This window comes from Phacochoerus africanus, chromosome 11 (genome assembly GCF_016906955.1).
Source record: "Phacochoerus africanus isolate WHEZ1 chromosome 11, ROS_Pafr_v1, whole genome shotgun sequence".
Lineage (NCBI taxonomy): Eukaryota > Metazoa > Chordata > Mammalia > Artiodactyla > Suidae > Phacochoerus > Phacochoerus africanus.
This window is the reverse complement of record NC_062554.1, coordinates 45,046,612-45,067,922: the sequence shown is the minus strand read 5'-3', so window position 1 is coordinate 45,067,922 and position 21,311 is coordinate 45,046,612. Positions and strand designations below refer to the sequence as shown.

At 52.5% G+C, this 21,311-nt stretch overlaps 2 protein-coding genes across 9 annotated transcripts in view; one reads left to right on the top strand and one right to left on the bottom strand.

Annotated features, from left to right (window-relative positions):
• The window catches only part of TMPRSS4 (transmembrane serine protease 4), a 34,205-nt gene extending 15,245 nt beyond the window's left edge, over positions 1-18,960 (bottom strand). For 2 of the 5 annotated variants that reach the window (XM_047753389.1, XM_047753388.1), the window contains exons 1-3: positions 18,610-18,960; positions 5,261-5,294; positions 794-907 (exon numbers count right to left, since the gene is read on the bottom strand). In XM_047753389.1, the coding sequence (XP_047609345.1) occupies positions 794-907; positions 5,261-5,294; positions 18,610-18,612 (151 nt within the window). In that variant the 5' untranslated portion in view covers positions 18,613-18,960. The remainder of the gene's footprint in view (positions 1-793; positions 908-5,260; positions 5,295-18,609) is intronic. The other 3 variants (XM_047753385.1, XM_047753387.1, XM_047753386.1) reach the window with 3 other exon arrangements.
• Positions 2,969-21,311, top strand: part of SMIM35 (small integral membrane protein 35) — an 81,961-nt gene continuing 63,618 nt past the window's right edge. For 3 of the 4 annotated variants that reach the window (XM_047753391.1, XM_047753394.1, XM_047753393.1), the window contains exon 1: positions 2,969-3,074. In XM_047753391.1, coding sequence (XP_047609347.1) covers positions 3,047-3,074 — 28 coding nt within the window. In that variant the 5' untranslated portion in view covers positions 2,969-3,046. Of the gene's footprint in view, positions 3,075-10,380; positions 10,910-21,311 lie in introns of those variants that run through there. The other variant, XM_047753392.1, reaches the window with a different exon arrangement.

The following is a 21,311-nucleotide window of genomic DNA, read 5'->3' as shown; positions in this document are numbered from 1 at the left end:
CAGTCTCAGGATGTGGGGACTGAAAGAGAGGGATTGTGGGAGTCAGGGCTCACTCACTGTTTTTTTGTTTGTTTGTTTTTTAGTTTTTAGGTCCGACCTGGATATGGAGGTTCCCAGGCTAAGGGACTAATTGGAGCTGTAGCTGCTGGCCTACACCACAGCCACAGCAACGCTGGATCCTTAACCCACTGCGCCAGGCCAGGGATCGAACCAGCAACCACATGGTTCCTAGTCGGACTTGTTTCCGAAGCACCACGATGGGAACTCCTCACTTTACTCTTCTTTGTCTCAGAGTGGCCGGCCCAGGATCACACAGAGTCTCAGGCCCTGGGGAAGACAGAGCTAAAGGCGGGGAGGGGCGCTGTCTGCCTGGCCGTCTTCCTCCTGCCTCATCTCTGACCCTGCCCTGGGGGCAGCCATGCCCCTGCTTCTCCAGCCTGCAGGGCTGCGGGCATCCTCTCAGCTCTCGGCCTGCAGACTTGGGAGGAGGAGGCAGCAGGAGCGGCTGCTTGCAAATTGCCTGTGTGGGTTTGGACCCGGTGCAAACTGCTCTCCGCAAAAATCATCTGGGACAGAAGCCACCTGCGATGGGTGGGGCTGAGTTCTTCTCCCGTTCTCTCTCAGAGGAAGGCCCCCGTCAGAGCAGGGGTGGATACAGAGCGGGATGCAGATCACCTGCCCTTGACTCTGCTGGGGTGAGGGTGGGGGGGAGGTGCTCTGAGGCGACAGAGGGGGAGGGGTGGGTGGGAGCTGCCACTTGCCGTGGGGGGTGGGGAGTGGGGCTGCTACTTACTGAGAATAGCCACGATGACGATGGCTGCCAGGCCCAGCAGTGCCGCGATGATGGGGATCCCCACCTTTTTGAAGGTCTGCAGGGGGGTGCGGGGTTTGCGCTGGGGGGCGACATCTGTGACGTGGGGGGGGCAAGAGTTTCCAGTCAGTACTCGGAGACCACCCCTGCCAAGGCCCACAGCCTCCCCTGACTCTGGCCTGTGGTGCTGAGCCTTGAGGAAACTTTGGGAGCAATTTTGGTTGGTGCTGGGGGGTTATTCCTGCAGTCTAGGCTTAGCTTCCTTGGCATGTGCATCCCCCAGCCCCCGCCACTGCCTTTCACTTGCCCAGGCTTGTCCATCTCTCACCGGTGTCCCTCGAGCCCATGGCGCCTTCCCCTGTCTTGACAGCCTGTTCTAGGATGTTTCACCCTGTCCAGTCTGACCTGCGTCTGCTCTGGAAGAGGCACGGACCCTTTCCCTTTTACTGTCTTTTATCCTCTTTCTTGACTTGTATTTTGATTAAACTATAAGCTCCAGGAGGGCAGGGGCTGCCAGCACAGGCTGTGCTTGGTAGAAGCTTAATAAACCTTAGTGAACAAAGGTGTCCTGACAGCCTCCATCAAGTGAGTTCAGCATCAGCCAGTCATGTCTTCGGAGGCGATTACACTTTGGGGGGGAGAGGCAAACAAGGACACAGTTGCCAGTACAACCAGACACCATGAAGGCACTTAAATGCGTCTCTGTAGGTGGCGATGGGAGAGGGAGGAGCTGGCCCAACTGGGTGAAGCCTGGGCGTGGGGAGCTGTGAGCTGCTGGTGTGTCTGGGACGGAAGGTGGGTGAAGCATGTCGTGGGGGCAGGCCTGGCAGTTTGTAGAGTCTGGACCACCATGCTAAAGGTTTGGATTTGTTTGTTTTTGTTTTCTGGCTGCATCCGCAGCATATGGAAGCTCCTGGGCCAGGGAGCGGATCCAAGCTGCAGCCGGATCCTTAACCCACTGTGCTGGGCTGGGGATCCACCCTGCGCCTCAGCAACCACCAGCGACTGACGCAGAGACAATGCTCGATCCTCAACCACTGCACCACAGCAGGAACTCCTCAGGGGTTGGATTTTATCCTACAGCCAGTGAGCCATGGGAAGCTTTTGAGCAGCAGATAGACACAATCACATTACTGTTGAGGACCATGACGCCCTCATCAGGGTGGCAAGGGACTGGAATGAAAGGGCCTGGGGCCAGGGAGACCGGGAGGGGCCTATGTCTAAACCCGAGGTAATAATAGCTCTGCTGTCTGTTTCACGTGGCTATCCAAGGAGATGGAACACGGCAAGGCTTTGGAAAGTTAAATTCTCATAAAGTATCAGAGGTCAGTGCTTTGGGGTCCCCTCTCCTTGAAGGCAATAAGCTGGCAAGGTGCCACGGGGACTTCTCCACGGAGAACCAAGGCAGGAATTATAATGACCCTGAATATCCCTGGAGACCAGTAGGCCAGCTCCCTTCCCCTCACCTGCACCCCGGCTTGCTCCCTGACCTGCATCACATTGTTCTTCAAATGGCACTTCCTTACTGAGGCCTTCCTTGACCACCCTACTTAAAAGGCAGTTTTCCAACATTTTCTTTTTCTTCTCTCTTTCTTTTTTTTTTTTTTTTTTTTTGGCTTGTTAGGGCCACACCTGAGGCATATGGAGGTTCCCAGGCTAGGGGCTGAATTGGAGCTGCAGCTGCCCGCCTCCGCTAGAGCCACAGCAATGCCAGATCTGAGTCGGGTCTGTGACCTACATAGCGGCTCACGGCAATGCCGGATCCTTAACCCACTGAGTGAGGCCAGGGGTCCAACCCACATCCTCATGGATACTAGTCGGGTTCGTTACTGCTGAGCCGCAAGGGGAACTCTGTCTTCCAGCATTTTCTATCCCCCTTCCCTGTTTCATTTCTTGTAGAGCATAGGTCACCTCTAATGTACTCCATATTTTACGAATTTTGCATATCACCTATCCCTTCCCATCCCTACCTGAGATGAAGTCTCCATGAATGTGGGGATTTTTTTATCTGCCTTAAGCTCACTGCTGAGTCCCTGGTGCCTAGAACAGTGCCTGGTCCGTACTGCAGTAGGCTCTCAATAAACATGGGTTGAAAGAATAAATGAATTATTCTTTGCTTGTTCTCTTCAGCACACCCCTTCTATCTTTCTTACAGGCCTCATTTTATTCTGCCGGGAGTGAAGGCTGGTTGTGTGTCCATCTCTACATCTTTTCTCAGCACTTCAAAAGCAGAGAATGAGACCTTGCTGGAGCCTGGTGCGCGGTAAGTGCTGATCTCATTGGGTCTGTTGATGGGAAGCTGGGGACAGTCTATTTCCTCAAAAGGGACAGCCAAAACCTCCCACACGGAGCTCAGGCTCTGGGGATGTGGGCTTGGGTTGCCTGCTCTTATCAGGACTTGGCGACAGCGTAGGTTAATAACGTCGGTGTCTGCTGTTTTTAAAGTGTCAGCCGTGAGTGTTCAGAGCTGTCCTCTTGGCTGGGGCTGTGGACAGGGAGACATTCTGTTCATTCGTTCATGCTCGATTTGTTCACCGAGCACCTGCTTTGGGGGCAGTGTACAAGGTTGGCTTGTTTTCTCAGAAGCGAATGACTTATCGGGAGTCCCTGGATGAAGTTCCCCCGTCCAGGACCCAATGTCTCTGCGCCCCAGAGGTTCTCAGGGAGAGCGTTCACCATGAAGGGAAAGGTTTTCCTGGTTTGTTGTTTCCCACGGAAAGTTAACAGCCTGCTGAGCTCTGCGTGGGCTCCCTGCCCGCCCCTGGTCCTTCCTCCAGCCTGTCCTGCCAGACAGAGCTTTCCAACACGCTGCTTTCATCCCATCACGTTCTCGCTCCAGAATCCTCAAGGGCGCCCCATGGTCCGTATCTGGACCACACTCTTTCCTAGGCTTTCAAAGCCAGTGTGATGGGGCCTCCCTCTCCTAGCCAAATGGACTTGCCATCGCTGGTGCCCGCCAGCCTCAGTTGCACGCGGGCAGGTTCACTCCCCGGGCCTTGCTCGACCTGTGATCATTCTTAACCTGGGAATCTTTGCTCTTGCTCTTCCCTCCACCACTGAGACCCTCCTCACTTCCTTCTGCTTTGTGGCAGTTCTCCCGGGGGGAGGTGGGGGGCTTGGTCAAAGCGTGCCTGACCCCCCTGTTTTTCCTGATCACGTGGCACTGACCCCTCCCTCCGGAGAGGCCTTAATTGTTTTCCCGTTTGGCAGGTCCCAGGTTTACTCAGGAGGTAGAGCACTTGTATGTCTGGTATTCTTTGGGGACACCACGGAAGAGTGACATATTCAATTCCAAAGTATAAACTAGGCATCGTTTTACCTGCTGGACATTATATTGTTTGTGATCCTAATTAACTTGTGACCCTGAAATGAATAAGCTGTCAACGTAAGTGGGGTCGGTGGTTTCCTTATCAACCTGTCACATGAATTGTTCTTTGCTCACTCGTTTTGCGGAGCCAGGCTATCAGGTGTTGGTTATCAATGGCTTAAGAAAATGTTCGAAGGGAAGACACCCTGCATTTGGGAATACGTTGTTAACTTCCGTTTCTCGTGTAAATCCGGCAAACACTGCCATTTTCTATGCTACCAGTGAAAACGCCTTTGTCCAGCTCGTTCCTTGGCAGCCTGGTCAGTGCGGGAAACTCCACGAGGGCAGGGGCTTGGGCTGTTGTACTTACTGCTGCAGCCCCGTGTCCAGCCCAGGGCCTGGCCCATGACAGGCACTCACAGTATTGTTGAGTGAATGAGAGAATGGATAACTCGATAAATGGATTAGAGAATCACTGCTTTTGGGGTTTTAGGTTTGATGGTCCTGTTTCCCCAGAGACCCTGCCTTCCACTTCTAGAGCGAACCCGGAGCTTACACACACTGCTCAATAAATATGTGTTGAATGATGGATAAATGTATCTCATAGCATTTTTAAGGTACTTTTTAAGGTTCCTACTTTTTTCCCCACTTACGATTTTTTTTTTTTTTTTTGGCTGCACGCATGCACGCATGGCATGTGAAAGTTCCCAGGCCAGGGATCAAAACCGTGCCACAGTTGTGACCTGTGTCACAGCTGGGGGAATGCCAGGTCCTTAACCCACTGTGCCACAAGGGAACTTCCTACTTATTTTTTATTATTATTTTTAATTGAAACATAGTGATTTACAATGTTGTATTAGTTTCTGGTATATAGCAAAGTGATTCAGTTTTATACACACACACATATGTGTATATATATATATTCTTTTTCATAGTCTTTTCTGTTATGGTCTATGACAGGGTACTGAATATAGTTTCCTGTGCTTCACAGTAGGACCTATGCTCTTCTAGCACCCATAGCATTTAGCACTTGGGGGTGGGGGTGAGGAGTTTAGTACCTACTCCTCACCCCCAGGAGTAAGTAACTGATTGAAACTCAGACTGGGCTGAGGTAAATAGAGGAAAGCCGGACCTGAGCTTACCAAGGCTGTTCAGGGGTTGATCACTGGCGGGATCCTGTAATTGAAAGAAAAACAGTGAGTGGAGTGAGGGAGCCTCTGAGGCTGGGGCTAGGAGCTCAGGGCAGGGCTCTTATCTGCCTTCCCCTCTCCCTGCTGAGTCTAAGCTGGGGGTGGGGTGGGACTCTATGATGTCTAAATAATTGGTTCAAAATAGAAAATTCAGTTATGCATCTCAACGACCTGGCACAACAGGGTTACTAGCTGTAGTAACTAGTTAGCAATTGTAGGAATGACTGGCAGCTGGGCTGTTGTGGGTATCACTGAGTTTCTTAAGATGATTCTGATCCATGGGGTGTTTTTGGCAATCATTTGTCAACTTTTATAGGTGGTGTTGTAGTTCTGTAAAAATTTGAATGGACACTTTGCAAAAGGGGATGCTTCCATGGCCAATAAGTGCCAGAAGATACCTGATTTCATCATTCATCAGGCCAGTATAAATTTAAACCACAATAAGCCTCTCTATTTATCTCCATTAAAAGGCCTGACGACACTAAGTGCTCAGTGGTCTCTATTTCTTCTTCTTTTTAGGTGTTTTTTTTTTTTTTTTTTGGTCCTTTGTCTTTTTAGGGCTGCACCTGCGGCCTGTAGAGGTTCCCAGGCTAGGGGTCTAATTGGAGCTATAGCTGCCGGCCTATGCCACAGCCACAGCCACACCAGATCCGAGCTGCGTCTATGACCTACACCACAGCTCTCGGCAACATTGTATCCTTAATCCACTGAGCGAGGCCAGGGATCGAACCCGCAACCTCACGGTTCCTAGTTGGATTCGTTTCTGCTGCGCCAGGATGGGAACTTGTCTATTTCTTATTGTTTTTGTGTCCTCAGTGCTTTGCATCCACCTCGTACCTAGTAGAGGCTCAGTAAAGGACTGATAAACTAAACTGAACCTGGCTCTGCACTGTAGTTCCTCCCTGGCCGCCTCTCCTCCACCATTCCCAGGGCCCGGATGGGGAACTACTTGCAGGTTCCCATTGCGGTAGCTACAGTTGGCACATAGCAGTTTACACAGTCCTTTTGCCGAACTCGAATTCAAAAGTGAAAAGAATTGATAACTTGTCTAATAAGCAGAGTGGGTAGCATCCCCTAGGTCTAAGTATTAAGCAAATATTTGTGGAGTGTATGCCTTGTACCAGGAACTGTTCTAGGAGCTGTGGATTCAAAGACAAATGAGAAATAGCAGGCTGGGAGAAGAGCCAAAGAAATTAGGTGACACCATGGCCTCACGAATCTTGTATCCCTGGGGTAGGGGAGGTGGGGGTTGTGGGGGAGAATAGAGGAAGACGGACGGTCAACAGATAAACCCAGAGAGTGATGGGGGCTAGGCAGAGAGTAACAGGATAACAGGATAACAGGAGACAGTGCCTGGCTGGATTCGTAGAGTGGAAGGTCTAGGAAGGGGTCAGGTTAGGGAGGGCCTCTGGCCTGAGACTTGAGTGACAGGAAGCAGCCAGGCAGGCAGGAGTCAGGATGGCGTTGGAGAAACAGAATGGAGCTCAGCGTGGCTACAGCAGGGAGGGAGAAATGACGGCTGGTGCAAAGATTCCACCTGTGCGTGGATGATAAAGGCAATAGGCCTTGCCAACAAACTGGATGCTCTTGGGTTTTTAGTGAGCAGGTGAGAGGGTATCTGCTGGGATGATGCTGAAGGCTGCAGGAGGGGTATCAGGGACATCCATTCGGTGGCCCTTCCCCCATCAAATCATTCCTTTTCATGGAGTCTGCCTGCACACACATGCCTGCATTGGTTAAAGGAGACAGGGCAAGTTTCTTTGGTTTACTATTTCAACAAATATTGACTGTATGTCTTTGATGCCTGTGGAATTGTGCTAGAAGCCGAGAGAGGAAACAAAAGAGGCTTTGGTCTATTTTCTTGAATTCCTCATCTCTGAACTAAAGTGACCTTAGTACCCTTGTTTCTTTCTTCCTTTTTTTTTTTCCCGGTCTTTTTAGGGCCTCACCCATGGCATATGGAAATTCCCAGGCTGGGGGTCTAATCAGAGCTACAGCTGCCCGCCTACACCACAGCCACAGCAACAGAGGATCTGAGCAGTGTCTGTGACCTACACTACAGCTCACAGCAATGCTAGATCCTTAACCCACTCAGCAAGGCCAGGGATTGAACCCCAGTCCTCATGGATACTAGTCATGTTCGTTACTGCTGAGCCGGGATGGGAACTCCTTGGCTAATACGTTTTTCAATCGCTATCAACTGCATAGTGGTTAATTATAGAGAGAAAAATCCATAGCTTTTCAAAACAAAAGAGAAAGAGGAAAAAACCCCTGAAAGCTAAAATTACAGAGGCTGTGATTATCTTGGTCATTACTGCATTCCTGGTATCTCCTATAATAGCAGGTATTTAATCAAAATTTATTGAATGAAAGCATTGAGGAAAATATCACAGGCTCAGTCTCAGGCTGACTGACTGTGGTATAGACACATGACGGAATGTTATGCTACACTCAAAACACATGAACTGTGGTGCCATGAAGTAATATGAATAGCATAAGCAATTTCAAATTAAAGGAAAAATTAAGTCCCAAAAGTTTTCATATGGCACAGAATCTTTTTCATAAAGAATAAGGAAATGATGAGCATGGGGTTCAGGATGATTCTAGCACTGTCTCTGGTCTATCAAAGATGTGCAATCAAGATTTGTTAAACTAGTAAACAAAAGAGACTTGCCAACCTCCCCCAGCAGGGGGCTCCCCCGGTTAGATGTAGGTTATTGTTAAATCCTAGCTTTTGTTTTGGGTGGTGGCTCTCTGGAGGCTTATTACATTGTTTTGGTTGGTTGGTTGTTTTTTGGCTGCACCCCATGGCATGTGAAAGTTCCCAGGCCAGGGATTGAACCCATGCCACATCAGCAGCACTGAGCCGCTGCAGTGACAACCCTGGATCCTTAACCCACTTGGCCACAGTGGGAACTCCTGGAGGCTTATTTCATTGCTGAAACCATGGAACTAGGTGGTGAGTTGCAGGGAGCCCTGCATGGACCAACAGTGAACAGTGCCATGCATCAAAGATTATGATTTACCCAGGGCCGTGTACCTGAGGGTCAAAAAGAAGATAAAAAGGCAGGCTGGCCGGTTCTGCTCTGACTCTTATGCTGCCCAAGTTCTTCCATTTAGTGGCTCACTCTGTGGCTTTTCTTGAAGCCTCTCTGGCAAACATCTCCAGCACGAAGAGATCAGAGGTGATGGGTTGCTAAACTGCTAGGAAGGGGAGCTTCTGAAGGTCAGGGGTATCGGGGATAATGGGCAGGGAGGTGGGTGCGTTTTAGTTGAGTGGCGGCTAAGGAACATCCATGTCAATGACTTTCCTGAGAAGGATGGCGATGAAGACTCAGGGCAGCTGCCTTGCCTTTCAGTCCAGAATCAATCCTGAGCTGGAGAAAGGAGGCAAGGGGGGCTGAGAGATGTGGGAACCAGGTAAGTCCTCGGGATCCAGCCCGCCCCCCACACTATAGTGAGTCCCTGCATGATCACAGGATGCCAAGGGCTCTGGAGACCATCCCAGGCAACGTCACTGTTTTCCGATGAGAAAACCGGCCAGACAGGAAGTGTCTTGCCCTGGAATTGATAGAGGGAAGGGGCTGAGAGTCCACCAAAGACCAGCTGTGCTTCCTTCTGCTTTGCTGGAGGCGTCTCTGTTTATCCCCTGTTCGAATGCTGCAATTGCAACTGCCACAGCCCCAGGCCCGGCCCAGCCCATGCCAAGGCACTGGTCCTTCCCCTTTCGTTTGGGGGCATTGGCTGGGTCAGGCCTGGTTGCTCTGCTGATCCAGGCTGTTGCAGAGCCCTGACTCACGGGTCCAGCCCAACCAGTGTCTGACCCCAGGATCCTATGGGAAGGAGGCCCCTGCTGTCTGGAGTGCAATGGGAGGACAGGAATACCCAGAAGGGCCCAAGCTGGAGGAGACAGGGGTGGGTGGAAATTAGATGACTGAAAAATACCCGCCCATCACCTGATTTGCTCAGAGAATCTTCCTTCTCTGCTTCTCAGTTGGTCACTGGAGGCAGAAAACATTAATCCAAGACCCAGACAATTAATTCTGCAGTTGGGTATTGTTGTAGCTCTTTCATAAGTGCTGTAAGGATTAAATACCCTCACAACAACTCTGAGAAATGATCCCCGTTTCACAGAAGAGAAAAACCAAGACTCCTGTAGATGCAGTGGTCGCCATGGCCTCAGAGCAAGTAACAAATCCAGCCCTTGAGGACAAGTTTTGGACTCGGTGGACCATTATTTTAATTTCCCCACCATTTCAGGAACCTCTCCGGGAGTCATCAGCTGGTGCTGGGTCCTTCTGATTCTTTACTCCCTTGTAAGGAAGTCTAGTTGCATATAATTAGCAAGCAATCAACGGCAGAGATGACGCCCAGCATGTCTCAGGCTGAAAGCACACCCATCTCCCCTGGTTCCTGACTCTGCTAACTCATCCATGAACTGGGGTAAGGAGAACTTCCTCCCAGATTGTATTGAGGAAAGGGCCTATTGCAGGGCCTGGTGCCCAGTAGGGGCTTTATTGATATTAGTTCTCTCCTTTCCTCTCCTCCATTGGCGTGGCACCTTTCTCACCTGCTTCTCTCCTTCCTTTATTTCCCAATTAGCCCCTGTTGTTTTTGATCCTGGAGAAACTCCTGGTTAGGTTTAGCTCAGCTCCAAATCACAGATGACGCTCTCAGAGATGATGAACCCAAACACAAGGCAGCTCCTGTTTTGGGGTGAGGATTAAGTGTACTGTAGAGAAGCCACAGAGACCCAGCCAGGGAGGAGTATGAGTTCTCGTCTTGCCCTTCTTTGGATTTGCTGGGCGGCCTTAGGCCTGCTCCTCAACCTCTCTGAACCTCGAGGTCCCTTTGGGTAATTGGGAACTCAGAGATGGTGAAGCAGATTAGAGTGTTACTCACAACACACCGAAACGGGCACCACCAGGCTAATGATGAGGCAAAGAAGAGACAACAGTTCACAGAGGCCAAAGGAACAAAAAGCCTGGCCAGTTCCTCTGTCTGCTTTCCTTGCCAAGCAGATTGCCCCTGGACATTATTTCTCTCCTCCTTTCCATAAAGCCGACTCTGCATTTCCTTGTCTTGGAAAGAAGGCGGTAGGGGCAGAACTGGGGTGATTTGGGGTGTAGAAGAAGGGAGAAAAGCAGGGGCCTAGAGGAACGGGCTTTCTGGCACTGATCTGATTTGTGGCAGCTTTAGGCTCCCATGGGGTCTAAAGCCCCGGCTTCCCTCGGTCTCTCGGGGAACACCTACAGCAGGGATGCTGCTGTTGCCAGGCGATGGGATATACAGGTCCTCTGTGGCTCTGGCAGGTGGCAGCTAAGTTGCTAAGGGTGATGACACAGTGCTGGGGTGGGGGGATCCCAGGGGAAGGGGAAGGGAAAGTTCTTTGCGTGAGCCAGGGGACCCAGAAGCTGCTCAGAGTCAGCTCACAGAGTGGCCTTGACCATTGGCTGGCTCAGGTGTCCTGTTCTCTGACCCCTGAACCTGCATCCCACCCCCAGCCTAACGGCAAGCAGCTGTGTCTTCGCCACCTGCACTTTGATGCCTTTGCCAAGCCGGAAAGGGTACCCTGCCTCTGGGGTGCCTCAGCCATGACAGGTAAGGTTTGGAGAGGGGACATGAAGTGAGGGCTGGGGGATCGGGAGATGAAGCTATGAGTTTCCTGAGAAGAGCCTGGCTGTGATGCCAAAGGGGACATGAGAGCCCTCCGGAGTCAGGCCACTCGGACTGGGAGGGACCCTTAGGGCTTTGCCTTTGGGAAGGGCTAATGGATCTTAAAGCTTGGCAGGACTCCCTAAATCTTGCAATTGACCTGAACTATAGAACAGCCGGATGCTGGCCGAGGTTTATAAAAGAACCTTGTAAAGTTTATATTGCCTTTGAAAAACCACATTCTCTTTTGCTTGTTCTGAATTGTCCTTTTAAACCTTAACAGGGAGAGAAATGGCAGGGAGGGAAGGGGGACTTTGGTGTGATAAAGACTGCCCCTCCTGTTTACCTGCTGTGCTATTTTTTGAGCTACTGTTCACCTTAGGTGAATCATTTAACATCTCCTGGGCCCAGTTGCCTCCTTTGGAACTCAGGTGTGATCAGACTGAGATGGTTGTCACCTGCTAGTTATGATGCACCTTTTAAGCCCATCTGGTCCTCTCATCATCATCGTAGACTTGCTCATGGTTCTCTGTGGTTGGTGTTTGCAGTCTGAGGGGGGCGCAATCACTTTAGTCATGGGGGAGGGGGGAGCTGTCCCTGGTTCTGTAACTTCCTGAGCTCTGAGTCAGCTCTGGACTGAACCTGGTCCTGGGCAAGTTCGTTTGCCTGAGTCTCAGTTTCCTTACCTGTGAAACGGGAGAATGTGATCAGTTTCACAGGGTTGTCGGTGAGGATGAACTGAGAAGATGCACGGGGCTCAGTGCTTTGACTTACAGAGGAGTCTTTTTCCCTTGGCTCCAATGCCCTGGAGGCTTGTGAGCAGGACTCCCCACAGCACTGGAGGAGGGTCTGCGTGTCGGCTCTGCACAGGGCAGGACTGAGCCTTCTCCCTTGTTCTAGATGCTGCCAGAGAACCAGCCTCCAGTGGGCCGGTTTGGCTGCTGCAACGAAGAGCTGCCATCTCCTGGCCAAAGTCTGTAGTGATTCCCGGATCTCTGCCGGTGAACTCTGAAAGCGTGATCCTATAAATAGTGCTTCGGTGCTGCTGCCCTGACTGCTCTGCCCCTGTTACTTTGCAGTTGCATAACCTGAAGTGCCTTTCCCCCTTTCCCGCCCACTCACATAACTGTGGGAGCGCTCAGTGAAGTTTCTTCTTGCTGGGCTGCCATTTGCTAGGGGAGGTTGTGTTTTATAGGAGCACAGACTTCAGGCAAGTTATTTAACCCCTGGGAGTTTCAGTTGTGCGTGTTTGTGTGTGTGTGTATGGGAGAAAGACAGACAGAGAGGGTGAGTCAATAAGTCTTCCTTTGGAGTTCCCGATGCGGTGCAATGGGATTGGCAGCATCTTGGGAGTGCTGGGTCATAAATTCAATTCCTGGCCTGGCACAGTGGGTTAAGGATCCCACATTGCCGAAGCGGCCGCTTAGGTTGCAACTAGGGCTCAGATCTGATCCCTGGCCTGGGAACTCCTCATGCCTCCGGATGGCCAAAAAAAGAAAAAAAAAAGTTTTCCTCTTAAGACCAAAATATGCATAGCATATAGCACATTGCCTAGTATATAGTACGAATGCAATAAATATTAATAACAACAACAGCAGTAATAATACTGCTTTATCCATTTAGTAAGGCATTGTTCTGGGGCTGAAGTTTCAGCAATGAACAAGGAGGCAAAGGCTTATGTGCCCATAGGAATATATATGGTCTTATTTTTATTAATAATTAATAACAATATTTATGTAGAACCTAGCAAGTGCTTGACATAATAGATACTAAAAAATCATTAATTATTAAGGAGGAAGAGCCTAGTAGAGGCCTGACATGTGTGTAATAGGAGCTGAGCAAAGGGTAGCTATTTTAGTGGTTTCATTAGGGCAAGGGTTCTGACTTCAGCAGAACTGGAGGACTAGGGTGCCCTGGTGGAGAGTGAGCAGGGCATTGAGGGCACCTGAAATGGTGTCATGTCACCTGTATGATCTCTCTATGAACAAAGGGTGGAGGATGCAGGCCAGAGACGTCAAGACTCAGGGTGGCACAGACATGGTCCTTTAAAATGTGTAAGGCCACCTCAAGGTAGAGGCAAAGAGGATGCTGAAGATGAACGGGGAGGTTCCAGAAAGATGGCTTTCTCTTGGCAAAGGGGAAGTCGTTTGAAGCAGCAGAAGGTCTTTGAGTAGAAGCTGGGCAGTGAAGGAAATTTCCACAGTAGACAAAAGCAAGGCCAGCTCAGCGCTCTGCAGCCTCCTGGGGCATTTGGCGGAGCCCCCAGAGGTTGCTCAGGGGGTGGGAGGCAGGCAGGAGCTAAGACTCGGGGAGATTCTGGCTGTGAATGTGCTTTGCAAGCCACAAAATGCTGCCCTTTCTGTGTTTGGGTAGAGATGAGAGGTGACTGCTGGTATTATTCTTTTTAGGGTGCCAGTGGTTCCTGCTCACCAGGTAGGTCCTCCCGACTGCCTGGCAGGACCCTCTTCTCTGTGGATCAGAGGTGTGATCATGCGTCAAGTCCCCAGTGGCAGGGTGGGTGGGAAAAGGATGAAGGTGGGCAAGGTGACCTCAGCTTCGTCACTCCCTTTCTGTCACATCTGTGGATGATGAGCGCCCTGCTCTGCCCGGGGTGGGGGAAGTAGTTTCCCCTGCCTCTCTTCCATCCATGGAGTATACCCAAAACCTCAGCTTGGGGTGTTCTCTGATCTGCTATGTCTTGCCAGCGCGGAGCATGTGGTGTATGCTCAGGAAAACGCGCCGAATGAATGAATGCACATTCTCAAGGAAGAAACTGAGACTGCAGGAAATGCTGAAAGCATTTGTGAGCTCAGGCACGCCAGCAGGCAGAGCCCGGCCAGATGGATGTGCACAACATTTCGTGACAGAAGACACTGCTGCCGCCCCTGGACAGGTGCCATCTGAGTCTCTCAGCCTCTTCCTCCAGTGTTCTTTCACCCGTGGCCCTGTGAGAGTTTCCGGTTGCTTGTGGATTATGCCAGGAAGCTGGCAGCTGCTCTGGGCGGGAGAGGAAGGGGCGACGTCTTGCGGTTTTGAGGCTTGTTGACAAATTTCTCGGCTGCAATTGCAACAGTCAGGGCTGCAGGCTGCGAGGTGGAGCTGAGCACAATTGCAGGGGGATTGCCACATTGGCTTTGCTCAGATTCTCTCTCCTCCCCATCGTGGGGGTTTCTGGTTGGACTCAGGAGGGCCCCTCCCTCACCCCGGCCCCATCTGGGATGAATCCTGCTGGGTAACACTTCCGGCAGCATCTGGCATCTTTTCCAATCGGACTTGGCTAATCTTGTTTTCGGTGAGATAAATCAGAGGCACTCATTCTAGGGGTTTCAGTCTTTGGTCAATTTATTTGTCCTTTATTCACAAACATGCATCAAGTACCTGCTCTCTGCCAGGCCCTGTGCTGTAGGTTTGGGGCTAAAAACACAGCGACTCAGACCTTCCTTAAGAAGCTCATAGTCTGGTAGCAACAGATTTATAAGGGAATGTGGCAGATGAACGCATTTTCGGTTTTAGGGAATCATTGTCTTGAGAAATCATGGCTTGGGCATTTGAGGTGTTTCATAGAGGCAAATGTTTTCATCTGAGCAAGAAAACAGCCTGATGGGAGGAGAGCTGCCTGCATATCTGAGAGGCCCGCTGAGGGAGTTTCAGGCCTGAGACCATTTGTCTCTGGCCGTCCTGGGTTGGTTCCAGGGTTTTGGAAAGTCTGTGCAGAGTCCCTGAGCCACTTTTGATCTCTTTCTGCTGTGTTCCCCCCTCTGCCCTGGACTAGCCTCTCTCCTCACGTCCCCACATTCAGCTCCTGAGAGTCTTTGTCAAGGGGACAGGCTGGGGGGAGAAGGGCGTTTGTTACAGACAACCGCTGGGTTCCTGGCTGTGGGGAGGGAAGGTGGAGAGGGTGAGGGAACACTTGAGGGCATGGACGGGGCCTGGTTCCTAAGCCACTTCTCCAAAGCAGGAGGCACAGACCTCTACCCCAAGGGCAGGGGAAGAGCCCTGGAAGAGGGCCTGGGGGATGCACGTCTGCCTTCTCACATACGGTCCTCCACCTGCATCCTGGCCCTTCTCCCTGCATCCCAGCTCCTGTGCAGTCCTCAGCCTCCGCTGACCTCCACCAAGGCTACACCCTGGTCCGGCTCTCACAGTCCCCTCCGTGTTTCATCACAGCCCCGTAACTCAGTTGTTAGTGAAACATGGGTTTGTGTGTTTGATAACCATCTACCCCTCCTGCCCTCCACTTCCTCTAGTCTCTGAGCTCCACGTGCCAGGCCCCCCATCTGCTTTCTCACCCTGGCACATCTAGTGTGGACACAGAGGAGGCGTGCTGCCCGTTTCTTGGGGTGAATGAATAAAAGGAGCTGGACCCCTGCAGCTCTGCCTCAGGGGTATGGCGAGCTGTACCAGGCCTGGCCCCCCTGAGCTCCCTAGCAGGGTGAGGACCTTGAACCCAGGCTCCATGTAGAGCCTGTATGACAGCCCCACGTGGCTCAGGCCTCAGCTGTACCCTCTGTGCCCGTTGCTCCAGCCACAGCCCCCTTCCCTCATTCCCCACTCTCACTATTTCTTGCTGTTCACACACACTTTCCTCTGCCTAGGAAGCTCTTCCCACCTTCTCTGCCTGAGGAAGGCTGCTCATCCTTCAAGGTCTAGCGCAAGTACTTTCTCTGCTGGTATAACTCCCCAGCCACCCCACAGGGAATTTACTGCCTTCTCTTGGCTCTGGTGTTGGATTCTTTACAACCCCTTAGGCTTCTTTGCTTAAGAAGATGTCCTGCCTCTGGATGTTGAGCTCCTCCAGGACGGAACCTAGGCATTGTACCCTCTTGTGCCCCCTTCCAGTAGGAGGGGCAGATTGAATGGTGATTGGAAGAATGAAGCTAGTCTGGGGGTCACAGTGAGTTCTGAGGGGGCCCAGAGCACAGGAGGGGGCCTAGCCCTTCTTTGCCTGTCTTGTACTCTTGGGTCTTTCGACTGCTCAGCTCTTTTCTCTGTGAACCCAGGAAGGTGCCACCAGGGCTGAGTGGACTCCTGGACTTGGCCTCTGTCAGAGGTGGACCCTGCCCATGCCTCTGGACCCCCGCGGCCAGCAGGCTGGCCTGCTGACCTGCCATATTCCCAAGCCCTGGCCAAGACCAGGGGGCCCTTTGGTCTGCACCAGCTGGCAGGTCAAGGAGGCGAGGGCAGGGAGGACCTTCTTCCTCCAGGACAGCCTGAGGGTTGGGCAGACCTCAGGCATTGAACACTCTACTCTGGTGGTGCTGGGCCTTCTGAGCAGTGAGGAGTTAAGGCAAGGCTGGCCAGTCCCAGGGTCCCCAGCTTCCCTCCAGGGCTCAGCTCTAGGTATCAGATATCAAAGGACACATTCCCCTGGAGGGGAGACTGGGCTCAGATGCTGCCCGGAGCCCTCCCAGGCACACCCGTGGAATAGAGTCAAAGGAGAACCATTATTAAGAAAGAGCCACGGTGCTGGACTCTTTGTCCAGAGAGTGGCCCGCAGTTGTGGGAGGGGACAAGGAGGGGAAGGGGAGGGGAGGGCTGTCCCATCTCTCCCGGGACTGGGAGCTGTAGTTGTCTGGGCCTCTTTAGAAATAACAGGGTTGTCAGGCACGGGTGGCTTAAGTGTTAGCTCCGGGGCCAGAAGTTCCTTGGGTCCCAGCCTAGACTGTGTCCGTGTTGCTGCCTGGCTCCTCCTCCCCAGCGTGCCTACCTGCCCTCTCTCGCACATCCAGCAGTGCCCGGCTCCTTCCCTGGCCAGTGGAGGGTCATTGCTGGCCGCCTCCCGCCCCTGCCTCCCTGGGGCAGATTCTCCTTTAGTCACAAATCCTGACAGAGCTGTACTGGGCTCCCTGGATTAGTACTTTTTGTTTGTTTGTTTTTTTTAAGGCCACATTCGTGGCATATGGAAGTTCCCAGGCTAGGGGACAAATCAGAGCTGTAGCCACAGCAATGTCATATCCGAGCCGCATCTGCACCGCAGCTCATGGCAATGCCAGATCCTTAACCCACTGAGCAAACCCAGGGATCAAACCTGCATCCTCATGGATACTAGTCTTGTTTGTTACCACTGAGCCACAGTGGGAGCTCCAGGGTTCCCTGGTTCATAGAGGCTATTCACGGATATCACTCCCCCATTCGATCTTCCCACCAACCCTGTGTGTGTGTGCAAAGGGGGTGGGGTGGGTGTTTCTATTTTATAGAGGGAGACAGTGAGTCTCAGAAAGAGTAAAGTCTCAAGACAAATAAGCTAACAAGGGAATTGGCCATGTGACCTTTTGATTGTACAGAGAATGCTCTAGCGATTGGCCCTAGAAACTACCTGCTGCTGTGTTGTTCTAAGTGCCATCAAGAAGCCACTGACAGGCAGGCAGGCTGGCACTGCTCCCTCTTCTTTCCTGAGGGCCCTGGCGGGATGGAGCTTCTTTGTGCTTCCAGGGCACTGGGATGGGACCTGGGAGGCTGATGCCTCTGTCCTGGCTGAATTGCAGAGGAAAGCAGGCCAGCCCCTTCCCCTCTCTGACTCCAGCCCTGGAGCTAGAGGTTTGCCAGACAGTTCAGGCAAGTGTCACAGAAAGTACGTGGGAATCAGGAGACCATCCCCAGAGGGGCCCCAGTAGTCACCCATCTCCCCGCTGGACAGAATGTCCCCTCCACCCCTCCTCCCCTTCCTTCCCTCCTCTTTTGTTTTCATGTTGATTTTTGGGCACCTGCTGCATCTTGGCCAGCAACTGGGGAAGGAGGATTCCCTGGGTTCCGCCTCAGGCCCAGCTCTCCTCTTCTCCCCTCCCTGTCCTCAGCGGTCCTGTCCGAGAGATGGGGTTGCTTCTCTTTGTCCCAAGACAGTGGAGAAGCTTTGGGTATCAGAGGCGGAGGGGAGGCAGAGCCCAAAGGAGAGACGTGCTCTCCATGACCCCCTGGATGGCTCTGAGGCAGCTCGCCATGGTTTAATTTTTTTCCTTTTTTTTTTTTTTTCTTTTTAGGGCTGTACCCTCAGCATACAGAAGTTTCCAGGCTAGAGGTAGAAAGAGAGCTACAGCGACAGCCTGTCTACACCACAGCCCACAGCAACTCGGGATCCGAGCTGGGTCTGCAACCTATACCACGGCTCACAGCAATGCCGGATCCTTAGCCCACTGAATGAGGCAGGGATCACACCTGTGTCCTCATGGACACTATGTCTGGTTCTTAACCTACTGAGCCACAACAGGAACTCCTTTTCTTTCTCTCTCTCTCTCTTTTTTTTTTTTTTTTAAGAAAAGGAGTCAGTTTCCTAAGAGAAGTAGCAGAGGGCCACCTTGTGTCAAAATAGCCTCTTGCCCTTGGAAAAATGGTGCCAGTCTCCAGCCAACAGACCAGGAAACACTGGGCAAGACAGTAGCAGGATTTAGGTGGGGAGAGCAGGCAGTGTAGCCCTGGCCCCTGCCTCTCAGCAACCGTGGTGCTGGTGCGAGGGCTGTTGGCAAGGAGGGCAGGTGGCTACCGACATCTATGAGGGTCTGGAGTATGGGCGCGAGTCAGATGTGACCTCCTTTTTAACCTGGATGGTGTTGCAAAATTCTCAGCTGATGTCCTCTCAGGCTGCCTGAAGGTTCCTCTATGGGGAGACCCTCCCTTCCCCCCCTCTTCGGAGCAGAGGGTCCCACACTCACCATGCCAGCTCTGTGATCTTCCTGAATTTTCTATAGCCTGGAGCTGAGGTCGGCAGCCCAAGTCGGGAGCAGGGCCCCAGGATGGGGCCCTGGCTGGCGTGCAGGTCAGCGATGCCCAGCTTGTACTGGTCGGAGGAGGCTTAAGTGGAGGGTGGGCCTCGGTCCCTTGCGTCCAGCATCTCTCTCCCCCTGGGGAGCTGGCCGTGTCCCACTGCTGTCTGTCTTCCAGGAGTGATTTGGGGACTGTGGGGCAGGTCGATTAAAACAGCCCCACAGGTGAAGTTGCCAAACTGGAATGATTATGCGTCTTGTAACCTGACACCCATCTCAGGGGCTGGAACAACACCTGGAGTCATTCACAGGCCCTTTGGCCTCAGAGCAGGTGACACACCTAGATGTCGCAAAATCCTTCCCGCCTGAATGACTTCCACCCAACCGGGTGTTGGCTGTGGGTGATGTCAGAAGCCACCTCCCCTCATCACTCCCTTTCAATCTCGCTTCCAATTGAGTGACTTCTTACTCACTGTGTGGGCTTTTTGTTTGGGGTTGTGGGAGGTGGAGGAGTTTGGAGAGTGGGATGAGAGAATGTACTGCTCATTGGACTTGGATTGGGGCCCTGAGTGGAGCAACAGAATTGGAGAGCCCACGGAGAAAGGGTTTCTTCTCCTTTCTCTGGACCTTGGAGTAAATCTCTCCCACTCAGGGTCCAGGAGCATCCTTTCTGAGCGTTCCGTGCCCTGCCTCACCAGTGTTAATATTTTGAATGTTACCCTTGGTGCTGTGGCTGGGACATAGGTCTTGCGTCCTCGCAGGGTCCCTTGTGGTTCCCATCCTGCCTCATCCTCCGGGCTGAAGCTGCCCCTTGGCCGGCGGGTGTGCAAGGCGAGACCTTGGAACCACGGACCCACAGGGCTGGAAGGGATTTGGGCAACTGTCTTCTCCCATCCCCTCTGTGGGTCAGGAAACTAAAGTCCAAGTACCCGAGATCGTCCTGGAAATTAGTATCCATATCTGAACAAATCCAGATCTTCTATTTCTCAGCCTTGACCCTCCCCAGAGATCAGCCCAGTTTGACATGTGTTTTGATCCTTCCATGGATGGCCTCCTTCTTTAATCCTCACTGCAACTCCTGAGGAATATTTTGTTTCCATTTGAGAGTAGAAGAAATCGTGGCTCGTGGAGAGGAAGTGACTGGCCCCCAAATCAAGTGGGTATTTGGCAGAGGTGGGGCTTGAGCCCGGTTCCGGCCTGAATGTATCACAAGGGTCAGAAAGCCCCGGGAAATGGCCTGGGGAGGTAGGGTGCCTGGAAGACAGTGGCCTCTGAGCGGAAGGAGCTATGTTGGCTGGGTTTACCTGCCTCTTGGCCTAATCTTGGCTGCTCCAAGACGTGGGGCCTTGGACTTGTCTCTGGGTAGCAGAGAGCTGAGCAGGTCTGGAGGGCCTCTTGTGTCAACGTGGCTACAGCCCTTCCTCACTCTAGGGTGGTGGCCTTTAGAACCACAAGTTGGGGGCAAAGTCAAGTGCTTGTGCTCTCTGCCAGGTGACTTGGGGGGGGGCAGGCTGTGGGGGGCAGGCTATGAAGATCCAGGCAGGCAGGCTCCGTTTCAGGAGGACTTGGCAGTTGGGCAGTGGGAGGCCACAGGCCATCCTGGGCCAGGTTTTCCCTGCTGCCTCTCTGTGCCAGGCTAAGTATCGGGCCCTGGGTTTGTGTCTCCTCGCCAGGTGCTCAGGTGATGAACCAGGAAAGAGGTAGCTGCCTGGGCAAGAAGACTCCTGGGTGTGGCTTGCTGGGGGCATGATTACTCAGCCTTCCTGGCTCCAGCTCTGGGCCCAGCTCCCAGGTGGATCTGCGAGCCTGAGCAGAGGCCTGGGAAGGGGACATGTGGGCAGGACGAGGCAGGGCTGGTGGTGTTATCGGGGGAGGAGGCTGCCCAGTGTGCAGGTGGAGGCAGAGATGCCTGGAGAGACCAGAGGCCTCCCTCCCAGGTGCAGGTGGGAACAGCCGGCTGGTGACCTCCCTCCGCCCCGTTCATCCAGAGGCAGCCTTGGCTCCCCCTCAGCCCCTTCCTGTCCTGCCTCTGACCACTCTTCCTCTTCTCCAGCCGTCTCTTTTTTAATTTATTTTTGGCCGTTCCCATGGCATGCGGAAGTTCCTGGGCCAGGGATCAGACTTGAGCCACGGCAGTGACAGTGCCAGATCCTTTACCTGCTGTGCACCTGGGAACTCCCCAACCATCTCTTTAGATTCCCCTCTTTTTTCTCCCTCCTCTCTTTCCTTTGGCTCCCCTTTTGTCTCTTCCTCTCCTTCTCCAACATTTTCTCCTCTCCCTCCTTCCTTTTGCTCTTGTGTCCAGCCTGTGGGTCAAGATCAGAGGCAGTTTTGCCCCAAAGCTAATGCAGCCTGAGCTGCTGAGCCCAAGGCTGGGAAGGGGCCCAGTGATGTGTTCACCTGGTCATACTGTTTCATAAATTTTGCCGCAGGTTTTGGGGATACGTTTTTTCTTAGAGAGAGTCCTTCAAAACATATTAGCTTTAGGAGTTCCAATCGTGGCTCAGAGGGTTAAGAACCCACCTAGCATCCATGAGGACACGGGTTCGATCCCTGGCCTCCTCAGTGGGTTAAGCATCCGGCGTTGCCGTGAGCTGTGGTGTAGGTCACAGACATGGCTCAGATCCCGTGTGGCTGTGGCTGTGGCTGTG